At 39.7% G+C, this 12,410-nt stretch overlaps 1 protein-coding gene across 14 annotated transcripts in view; it reads right to left on the bottom strand.

Annotated features, from left to right (window-relative positions):
• Positions 1 to 4,167: 4,167 nt before the first annotated feature.
• Positions 4,168 to 12,410, bottom strand: part of LOC126334721 (diacylglycerol kinase epsilon-like) — a 189,051-nt gene continuing 180,808 nt past the window's right edge. For all 14 annotated transcript variants that reach the window (XM_049997255.1, XM_049997246.1, XM_049997250.1 and 11 more), the window contains one exon: positions 4,168 to 4,747. In XM_049997255.1, the coding sequence (XP_049853212.1) occupies positions 4,622 to 4,747 (126 nt within the window). In that variant the 3' untranslated portion in view covers positions 4,168 to 4,621. The remainder of the gene's footprint in view (positions 4,748 to 12,410) is intronic.

The following is a 12,410-nucleotide window of genomic DNA, read 5'->3' on the forward strand; positions in this document are numbered from 1 at the left end:
GCCATGGGTACCAGGATGGCCCCCTCATATGCCAACCTATTTATGGGTCACTTAGAGGAAGCCTTCTTGGTTACCCAAGCCTGCCAACCCAAAGTTTGGTACAGATTTATTGATGACATCTTCATGATCTGGACTCACAGTGAAGAACAACTCCAGAATTTCCTCTCCAACCTCAACTCCTTTGGTTCCATCAGATTCACCTGGTCCTACTCCAAATCCCATGCCACTTTCCTTGACATTGACCTCCATATGTCCAATGGCCAGCTTCACACATCCGTCCACATCAAACCCACCAACAAGCAACAGTACCTCCATTATGACAGCTGCCACCCATTCCATATCAAACAGTCCCTTCCCTACAGCCTAGGCCTTCGTGGCAAACGAATCTGCTCCAGTCCTGAATCCCTGAACCATTACACCAACAACCTGAAAACAGCTTTTGCATACCGCAACTACCCTCCCGACCTGGTACAGAAGCAAATAACCAGAGCCACTTCCTCATCCCCTCAAACCCAGAACATCTCATCTCACAGAAGAACCCCAAAAGTGCCCCACTTGTGACAGGATACTTTCCGGGACTGGATCAGACTCTGAATGTGGCTCTCCAGCAGGGATACGACTTCCTAAAATCCTGCCCCGAAATGAGATCCATCCTTCATGAAATCCTCCCCACTCCACCAAGAGTGTCTTTCCGCCGTCCACCTAACCTTCGTAACCTCTTGGTTCATCCCTATGAAATCCCCAAACCACCTTCCCTACCCTCTGGCTGCTACCCTTGTAACCGCCCCCAGTGTAAAACCTGTCCTATGCACCCTCCCACCACCACCTATTCCAGTCCTGTAACCCGGAAGGTGTACACGATCAAAGACAGAGCCACGTGTGTAAGCACCCACGTGATTTACCAACTGACCTGTCTACACTGTGACGGTTTCTATGTGGGAATGACCAGCAACAAACTGTCCATTCGCATGAGTGGACACAGGCAGACAGTGTTTGTTGGTAATGAGGATCACCCTGTGGCTAAACATGCCTTGGTGCATGGCCAGCACATCTTGGCACAGTGTTACACCGTCCGGGTTATCTGGATACTTCCCACCAACACCAACCTATCCGAACTCCGGAGATGGAAACTTGCCCTTCAATATATCTCTCTTCTCGTTATCCACCAGGCCTCAATCTCCGCTAATTTCAAGTTGCCGCCACTCATACCTCACCCGTCATTCAACATCATCGTTGCCTCTGCACTTCCGCCTCGACTGACATCTCTGTCCAAACTCTTTGCCTTTAAATATGTCTGCTTGTGTCTGTATATGTATGGATGTGTGTGTGTGTGTGTGTGTGTGTGTGTGTACCTATCCTTTTTTCCCCCTAAGGTAAGTCTTTCCACTCCCGGGATTGGAATGACTCCTTACCCTCTCCCTTAAAACCCACATCCTTTCATCTTTCCTTTTCCTTCCTTCTTTCCTGACGAAGCAACCGCTGGTTGCGAAAGCTCAAAATTGTGTGTGTGTGTGTTTGTGTGTTATTTTATTGTGCCTGTCTACCAGCGCTTTTCTGCTTGGTAAGTCTTGGAATCTTTGTTTTTAATATATTTTTCCCATGTGGAAGTTTCTTTCTGTATATATAGTGTGAAAACTCTTTGGTAGGTTGCGCTGTATGTGTCAGACTATGCAAATGAAAACAACTGTCAAGCGCACAACGAATTGAAGTTGGCATAAACATGCTGGGTACACGGATTTTCCTCCTTTCCCTTCTGCGAAGTTCGCCATAATTGTCTCAATGCAGGATCACACTCTGCCTGTAAAGCTGTATAATGAGAATGATGACTGTGCACATGTCGCTCTGCAGAAGCACCATACACTGAAGTGTTTGAAGAAAGACATTGGTCCAATGACTGCCATGGGTCTTGAAAAAAAATGATTAAAAAATTTGAAAAGAAAGGTTCTTTTGGAGTGCAATCTGGCAGAGGGAGGACACAAACTGATTTGACATCAGTGAAAGTGGCGGCCACAACAATGCAGGAGGGGACAAGTAGTGGTGTGAAAACGTGTAGTGCACGGAGAATTGCCCGAACTTTGGACATACCCGTGAGCACAGTGCGTAAAATCCTATGAATCATCCTTCTTTGCTATCCATTCAACAATACCCTAGTGCACGGGTTGCTTCCTCTTGGCTTGCCAGCAAGAGAGACCTTTGCTTTAATATTTCTTGGTTGCATGTAAGTGGACAACGATTGGCCGTGGAAGATTTTGTGGACAGAGGAAGCCCATTTCCATCTGACAGGATATGTCAATACACAGAATTGTTGAATTTGGGCAATAGAAAATCCACACGCAAATCAACCAGTACCACTTCATCCTGGAAAGGCCATTGTGTGGTGTGGGTTTGTTGCATCATTTATCATAGGGGCATATTTTTTCTAAGATACAGGTGGTTCCGGTCTTGTTACCTGTACTGTCACTGGTATATGATATGAGTGTCTCTTACATCACCACGTCATTCCAGCTCTCCAACAGGGTGGATATGTAGATGGGATCATTTTTATGTAAGATGGCGCACCTCTGCAGTTTGCAAATCCAGTTAAGCAGCTGCTGAAATGCCATTTCAGGAATGCTAGAATTATCAGCCGCCATTTCCCTACAGCTTAGCCGTCCCAATCAGCTGATTTTAATCCTTGTGACTTCTGGCTGTGGGGCTATCTGAAAGTTGTTGTGTTCATTGTTCTGATTGCAATGTTAGCTGCACTGAAGGCAGGCACTGTGCAACACATTCTGAAAGTGAAACAGTTGTGGAATATGCTGTTTCTCGAGTTCAACTTATTGCAGAAAGTGGACAGCATATTGAACATGTTTTGTGCCAGTCAAACAAAAATTAATAATCTGATTTGATTCTGAGTGAAGCTTTTGATATAGTTTTTGGCCTCAGGACAATTAAAAATAAATGTGAGTGATCCTTTTAAGCCGTTTTTGGCCTCAGGACAATTAAAAACCAATTTTTCCCATTTAAGGTGATATGACTTTGCAGTGGTGGATGGGCTTATGTAACTAACAGTATCACACCTGTAAACCCATGCAGACTCAGTAGTACAGTTTCTTTAACATCAAACGGACACTTTAGGCACTGTTTTTATGATTCATTTGTCATTTGTAGTCAACCCTATTAATTTATGATGCTTACATTTCCATCTATTGCTACCTTTTGTAACTATTTATTTTTCTTCTGTCATACATTTTCCCCCTTCTTTGATAACATTCCATTGCAATTTGACATCGTTCTGACCAGTGGTGTTATTTCTACAGTGGTTTAAAAGTTTAACTTTAATTATAATCACCCTGCATATTAGCTTTGCAATCAAATACATGTAAATAGACAACTTTAGGACTGTTCTATCAGTTTCCTGATGTTATAAACATCACATGCACAGCCTGTTATGGCTAATGTCATACACATAAAAACTGATACTTCTATTCTGATGAGCAACTTTTTTTAAAAAAAATCCATCAGAATCATGGCATGGTCTTGCTCACAGCACTTTGAATCAACATACTACTGTTTTTTTTCTTTCTTTCATGCTCATCAGAAATCTGTCTGTGATCTTTCTAAACACTCTGTCACAGTGAGGCATCATTTGCACACTGTACTAATGCTGTTCAATAGATTTAAGTTTTTGGAATGCATTAAGTAAGTTAGTTGGTGATTCAGGGAAGGGACCAAACAGCAAGGTCATCGCTCCCATCGGATTGGGGAAGGATGGAGGACAAAGTCAGCCATGCCCTTTCACAAGAACCATCCCGGAATTTACAAGAAGTGATTTAGGGAAATCATTGCAAACCTAAATCAGGATGACCGGACATGGGTTTGAGCTGTCATTGTCCTGAATGCAAGTCCAGTGTGCTAACCACTGCGCCACCTTACTCAGCAATCCAGTAAGTCCGAAAAACCAGACCACAGATGCTACACCATTAGAGTGATGTGATTACTGCACAATATCACAAATCCCAACAGGAGATAATAGTAGAAGACACAATCAGTCACTTGTACACAGAATACAATGTCGGTTACAAAAGATAACTTTTTTAAGTCCATACAATTACTTGATTATCAATACATTAACATTTCAAAACAAGGTGGAATAGGAAAAATTGAAAACATTTCAATAAAAGATAATTTATGTATGACTGTAAAGGTTTTATTTTCTTCATAAGTGGAATTCATAATAATCTTATATCTGTTAAAGAATGGCCCTTACCAGTTAGTGTTGGTACTGGCATATGATTTGTTGTAAATCCCTGAATATCTTGCAGCTTACTAGTTAAACATTTACATGGATTCTCATTTGCATGACTATAAAACTTGTACAAGCAGTGCTACAGTAGATAATTATGGCAAGGCACATCTTAGTGATATTATTTTGTTGTTACAGACATTTAAGATGAATACAAAATATAAACATATCAAATATAAAAGCAATGTTTAACAATAAAAGCAAAGCAGTTCTGAAACTTCTTTGTAACTAATAAAAAATAAATGCTGTAAAAATTAAATTATTAAAACCACATAAAATTAAACAAAATATTTTGGAACATATAACAGAACGCAATCAATAGTCCTGAAATAATACTTAATCAACCGTTTCCTTCAATTTAAGAACAGTGGCCTGATTATGAAAATGTATGTTTATTTCTGAAGTTTTCTGCAACCATGGCTCACCATCTACCTGGATAGGTGCAGGTGATTTCAAAGTTATCTGCAAAATATATTTGTGGAACTGAAATGTTGTTACAGTTTACTCTCCTGATAGACAAAAAAAGGGAGAAGTGGAAATTATGGCTGAAATATAATTTTTTAATTGTCAATTTGTTATGAATGTTCAAAAACTTACTTGATTACATTAGCTCCTATTAAGACTGCAACAAAAAATGTGCACTCTATGAAATAGTTGAATACTGTGGAAGTGTCATTTGGTACACAAACATATATCTAAATAATTATCATGTCCATAATTTATGAAGAAAGATGGAAGGTAAGATGTTATTAGTAAGCTGACATTCTTAAACATAATAACATGAATGATTACAAACGAAAATAAGAAGAGGGAGCCACTTATCTGTAAATGACAGATGTGCAGCGCTTAGAAATGATGTAACAGCACATAAATTTTGCAACTTTTTGGCTATCACTTTTATTCTATGAGGGCAATTTGAGAAGTTCCCAGACTCACCATCAGATGTCAGTGCTACTGCAACAAGGTTCCTCTGTAACAATAGGTCATCATTTATGAGTAAACGTGACCTGTCAGTGCTCTGGGTAGAGATCTTTGGTGCTGACATTTCTCTGTTGTTGTTTCAATGTAGTGATTCGTGAAGATGGAAAAAAATTAGGAGTCAAGCAATGACTATGTGTCCCATAAAGAACAGTATGAAAGCAAAGGAAATTCATGCTAATTTTCAGAATCCACTGGTGTGTGCAGGTGTGCAGGGGAGGGGGACACTCTGCTCCTTCACATTCAACAGTCACCAGTGGACAAACAAATTCAGGACAGGTTAGGTAATGATCTGTGTAGTGGTCAGCCAAGATGTACCACTACCTAATAAATTATTGCAAAAGTGTATAAAATGGTCATGGAGGACTGATGACTGAAAGTGCAAAAAATTGCTGACGCTGTAAAGATTTCATCTGAATGGGTGTATCACATTTTTGGAGAGGAGTTGGATATATGAGAAAATTATCTGCTAAATGGGTGCCACAAAACTTAACACAGGATTAGAAATATATCAGAATGGAAATGTCTGAACAATATTTGCCCCATTTTTAGAGAAACCAACAAGGTTTTTTTTATTTGTTTATGATCACAGACTAAACTTGGGACCACTACTACCACAGAGAAAAAATGACAGCCAAAGCAGTGGAAATGTGCTGATTCACCACCACCAAAGAAAGCAAAAGCAATACAGTCAGCCAGAAAGGTAATGGCGCCAATTTTCTGGGATACGAAAGGAATTCTACTGATAGATTATCTTCCCACTGGTCAAACAATTACAGGACAATACCATGCTAACCTCCTGGACCAACTGCAGAACAAGATACATGAGAATTCCAGGTTTGGCAAGGAGAAAAGTTATCTTTCACCGAGAAAATGTGGACACACACACAAGTGTTGTTGCCATGGCAAAAATACATGAAGTAATATATGAATTGTTGCCACATTCGCCTTGTTTGCCTGATTTGGCTCTTCCACACGTCCCCAAGCTCAAAATTTTCCTAAGATTCTCTTCAAATGAAGAACCGACAGGCAAAGTTGATGAGTTTCTTGCAAGCCTGGGAGAAGTTAATTTTCGATATGGGATCAAGATGGAACATTGCTCGACCAAATGCATTGTGTACAGGGAGACTACATTACAAAACAAAAAAGTTTCATTGAGGTATGTCGTTTCTTCTATTTCATTCTGAGAACTTTTCAAACTAACCTCATAGTTTAAGTACACACACACACACATACACACACACACACACACACACACACACACACACACACACACACGCACACACACACACTCACACACAGACAGACACAGATGAACGGACATACCCACACCTGACCCCAGTGACATTTGCATTTGGGTGTGTTTCTGTGGTTGTGAGTTATGTGCTTTAACATGAAAATGAGTGGTAGCTTGAAAGCTTAGTAGTGCCTCTGTGGTGTTATATGTTTTTATGTGGTAAGCATCATTCAGGTACAGCTAAATGGCTGCCTTTCATCATTTGTGTTTATTGTTTGCTTCCTAGAATTTTTCACTCTTGTAATAGAATCTAATATTGTTAGTCAATATATACACATCCAAAATATTCTTTTGCCTATAAATAGTCAACCAAATGATAATCAGTACAGAATCAAACTAGATGTCATAGTAACCAGATTTGTACTTAGCAGCTTGTGGCGTACTGAAAATATTAACCTCTAAATTTATGAAAACCATATCCTTTATTCTGTGCAGTTCTGCATGCCATTTTCTCTGAAGCTGTGCAGAAGCTCCATCACTTTTTATTTCTGGTATGACATTCGTGGTAAATCGTTCATTCACTGGCACTACTCTGACTTATTAGGATTAAACCTGTCATAGTGTAAAAAGGAGAAACGAAACTGGCGTTCTATGGATTGGAGCGTGGAATGTCAGATCCCTTAATCGGGCAGGTAGGTTAGAAAATTTAAAAAGGGAAATGGATAGGTTAAAGTTAGATATAGTGGGAATTAGTGAAGTTCGGTGGCAGGAGGAACAAGACTTTTGGTCAGGTGAATACAGGGTTATAAATACAAAATAAAATAGGGGTAATGCAGGAGTAGGTTTAATAATGAATAAACAAAATAGGAGTGCGGGTAAGCTACTACAAACAGCATAGTGAATGCCTTATTGTGGCCAAGATAGACACAAAGTCCATGCCTACTGCAGTAGTACAAGTTTATATGCCAATAGCTCTGCAGATGAAGAAGAAATTGATGAAATGTATGATGAAATAAAAGAAATTATTCAGGTAGTGAAGGGAGACGAAAATTTAATAGTCATGGGTGACTGGAATTCGAGTGTAGGCAAAGGGAGAGAAGGAAACATAGTAGGTGAATATGGATTGGGGCTAAGAAATGAAAGAGGAAGCCACCTGGTAGAATTTTGCACAGAGCATAACTTAATCATAGCTAACACTTGGTTCAAGAGTCATAAAAGAAGGTTGTATACATGGAAGAATCCTGGAGATACTAAAAGGTATCAGATAGATTATATAATGGTAAGACAGAGATTTAGGAATCAGGTTTTAAATTGTAAGACATTTCCAGGGGCAGATGTGGACTCTGACCACAATCTATTGGTTATGAACTGTAGATTAAAACTGAAGAAACTGCAAAAAGGTGGGAATTTAAGAACATGGGATCTGGATAAGCTGAAAGAACCAGAAGTTGTACAGAGTTTTAAGGAGAGCATAAGAGAACAATTGACAGGAATGGGGGAAAGAAACACAGTAGAAGAAGAATGGGTAGCTCTGAGGGATGAAGTAGTGAAGGCAGCAGAGGATAAAGTAGGTAAAAAGACGAGGGCTGCTAGAAATCCTTGGGTAACAGAAGAAATATTAAATTTAATTGATGAAAGGAGAAAATATAAAAATGCAGTAAATGAAGCAGGCAAAAAGGAATACAAACGTCTCAAAAATGAGATCGACAGGAAGTGCAAAATGGCTAAGCAGGGATGGCTAGAGGACAAATGTAAGGATGTAGAAGCTTATGTCACTAGGGCTAAGATAGATACTGCCTACAGGAAAATTAAAGAGACCTTTGGAGAGAAGAGAACCACGTGTATGAATATCAAGAGCTCAGATTGCAACCCAGTTCTAAGCAAAGAAGGGAAGGCAGAAAGGTGGAAGGAGTATATAGGTTTCTACAAGGGCGATGTACTTGAGGACAATATTATGGAAATGGAAGAGGATGTAGATGAAGACGAAATGGGAGATAAGATACTGCGTGAAGAGTTTGACAGAACACTGAAAGACCTGAGTCGAAACAAGGCCCCCAGAGTAGACAAAATTCCATTAGAACTACTGACGGCCTTGGGAGAGCCAGTCATGACAAAACTCTACCAGCTGGTGAGCAAGATGTATGAGACAGGCGAAATACCCTCAGACTTCAAGAAGAATATAATAATTCCAATCCCAAAGAAAGCAGTTGTTGACAGATGTGAAAATTACCGAACTATCAGTTTAATAAGTCACAGCTGCAAAATACTAACGCGAATTCTTTACAGACAAATGGAAAAACTGGTAGATGCGAACCTCAGGGAGGATCAGTTTGGATTCCGTAGAAATGTTGGAACACGTGAGGCAATACTGACCCTACGACTTATCTTAGAAGAAAGATTAAGAAAAGGCAAACCTACGTTTCTAGCATTTGTAGACTTAGAGAAAGCTTTTGACAATGTTGACTGGAATACTATCTTTCAAATTCTAACGGTGGCAGGGGTAAAATACAGGGAGCGAAAGGCTATTTACAATTTGTACAGAGACCAGATGGCAGTTATGAGTCGAGGGACATAAAAGGGAAGCAGTGGTTGGGAAGGCAGTGAGACAGGGTTGTAGCCTCTCACCGATGCTATTCAATCTGTATATTGAGCAAGCAGTAAAGGAAACAAAATATAAAATTTGGAGTATGTATTAAAATTCATGGAGAAGAAGTAAAAACTTTGAGGTTCACCGATGACATTGTAATTGTATTAGAGACAGCAAAGGACTTGGAAGAGCAGTTGAAAGGAATGGACAGTGTCTTGAAAAGAGGATATAAGATGAACATCAACAAAAGCAAAACGAGGATAATGGAATATAGTTGAATTAAGTCGGGTGATGCTGAGGGAGTTAGATAAGGAAATAAGACTCTTAAAGTAGTAAAGGAGTTTTGCTATTTGGGGAGCAAAATAACTGATGATGGTCGAAGTAGAGAGGATATAAAATGTAGACTGGCAATGGGAAGGAAAGCGTTTCTGAAGAAGAGAAATTTGTTAACATTGAGTATAGATTTAAGTGTCAGGAAGTAGTTTCTGAAAGTATTTGTATGGAGCGTAGCCATGTATGGAAATGAAACATGGTCGATAAATAGTTTGGGCAAGAAGAGAATAGAAGCTTTCGAAATGTGGTGATACAGAAGAATGCTGAAGATAAGGTGGATAGAGCACGTAACTAATGAGGAGGTATTGAATAGGATTGGGGAGAAGAGAAGTTTGTGGCACAACTTGACTAGAAGAAGTGATCGGTTGGTAGGACATGTTTTGAGGCATCACGGGATCGCAAATTTAGCATTGGATGGCAGCGTGGAGGGTAAAAACCGTAGAGGGATACCAAGAGATGGATACACTAAGCAGATACAAAAGGATGTAGGTTGCAGTAGGTACTGGGAGATGAAGAAGCTTGCACAGGATAGAGTAGCATGGAGAGCTGCATCAAACCAGTCTCAGGACTGGAGACCACAACAACAACTTTGTGTTCCTAAATGTTCGTGGAATTTTGAAAGTAATACCTTGACACAAAAGAAGTGAGATTGCTCTCATTATGAAGAACTATTTCTCACTGTTGCTAGTGCAGGACTCTTCTAAATTTTCACAGTCTTTTTACACTGTTGTTGTTGTTGATTCAGTCCTGAGACTGGTTTGATGCAGCTCTCCATGCTACTCTATCCTGTACAAGCCTCTTTATCTCCCAGTACCTACCTACCGCAACCTACATCCTTCTGAATCTGCTTAGTGTATTCATCTCTTGGTCTCCCTCTACGATTTTTACTCTCCACGCTGCCCTCCAATACTAAATTGATGATCCCTTGATGCCTCAGAACAAGACTTTTGGTCAGGTGAATACAGGGTTATAAATACAAAATCAAATAGGGGTAATGCAGGAGTAGGTTTAATAATGAATAAAAAATAGGAGTGCAGGTAAGCTACTACAAACAGCATAGTGAAAGCACTATTGTGGCCAAGATAGACACATAGCCCACACCTACCACAGTAGTACAAGTTTATATGACAACTAGCTCTGCAGATGATGAAGAAGTTGATGAAATGTCTGATGAGATAAAAGAAATCATTCAGGTAGTGAAGGGAGATGAAAATTTAATAGTCATGGGTGACTGGAATTCGACATTAGGAAAAGGAAGAGAAGGAAACATAGTAGGTGAATATGGATTGGGGCTAAGAAATGAAAGAGGAGACCGCCTGGTAGAATTTTGAACAGATCATAACTTAATCATAGCTAACACTTGGTTCAAGAATCATGAAAGAAGGTTGTATACATGGAAGAACTCTGGAGATACTAAAAGGTTTCAGATATATATTGGTAAGACAGAGATTTAGAAAGCAGATTTTAAATTGTAAGACATTTCCAGGGGCAGATGTGGACTCTGGCCGCAATCTATTTGTTATGAACTGTACATTAAAACTGAAGAAACGGCAAAAAGGTGGGAATTTAAGGAGATGGGACCTCGATAAACTGAAAGAACCAGAGGTTGTACAGAGTTTCATGGAGAAAATAAGTGAACAATTGAGAGGAATGGGGAAAAGAAATACAGTAGAAGAAGAAGAATGGGTAGCTTTGAGGAATGAAATAGTGAAGGCAGCAGAGGATCAAGTAGGTACAAAGACGAGGGCTAATAGAAATCCTTGGGTAACAGAAGAGATATTGAATTTAATTAATGAAACGAGAAAATACAAAAATGCACCTAGTGAAGCAGGCAAAAAGGAATACAAACGTCTCAAAAATGAAATCGACAGGAAGTGCAAAATTGCTAAGCAGGGATGGCTAGAGGACAAATGTAAGGAGGTAGAGGCTTATCTCATGAGAGGTAAAATAGATACTGCCTACAGGAAAATTAAAGAGGCCTTTGGAGATAAGAGAAACACTTGCAGGAATATAAAGAGCTCGGATGGAAACCCAGTTCTAAGCAAAGAAGGGAAAACAGAAAGGTGGAAGGAGTATATAGAGGGTCTATAGAGGGGCGATGTCAAGACAAGGCCCCGGGAGTAGACAACATTCCATTAGAACTACTGACAGCCTTGGGAGAGCCAGTAATAACAAAACTCTACCATCTGGTGAGCAAGATGTATGAAACAGGCGAACTACCCTCAGACTTCAAGAAGAATATAATAATTCCAATCCCAAAGAAAGCAGGTGTTGACAGATGTGAAAATTACAGAACTATCAGTTTAATAAGTCACAGCTGCAAAATACTAACGCAAATTCTTTACAGACAAATGGAAAAACTGGTAGATGCGGACCTCAGGGAGGATCAGTTTGGATTCTGTAGAAATGTTGGAACACTTGAGGCAATACTGACCCTACGACTTATCTTAGAAGAAAGATTAAGAAAAGGCAAACCTACGTTTCTAGCATTTGTAGACTTAGAGAAAGCTTTTGACAATGTTGACTGGAATACTCTCTTTCAAAATCTAACGGTGGCAGGGGTAAAATACAGGGAGCGAAAGGCTATTTACAATTTGTACAGAGACCAGATGGCAGTTATGAGTCAAGGGACATGAAAGGGAAGCAGTGGTTGGGAAGGCAGTGAGACAGGGTTGTAGCCTCTCACCGATGCTATTCAATCTGTATATTGAGCAAGCAGTGAAGGAAACAAAAGAAAAGTTCGGAGTAGGTATTAAAATCCATGGAGAAGAAATACAAACTTTGAGGTTCGCCAATGACATTGTAATTCTGTCAGAGACAGCAAAGGACTTGTAAGAGCAGTTGAATGGAATTGACAGTGTCTTGGAAGGTGGGAATAAGATGAATATCAACAAAAGCAAAACGAGGATAATGGAATGTAGTCGAATTAAGTTGGGTGATGTTGCGGGAATTATATTTGGAAATGAGACAGTTAAAGTAGTAAAGGAGTT

Source organism: Schistocerca gregaria, chromosome 2 (assembly GCF_023897955.1).
Source record: "Schistocerca gregaria isolate iqSchGreg1 chromosome 2, iqSchGreg1.2, whole genome shotgun sequence".
In the NCBI taxonomy this organism is placed as follows: domain Eukaryota; kingdom Metazoa; phylum Arthropoda; class Insecta; order Orthoptera; family Acrididae; genus Schistocerca; species Schistocerca gregaria.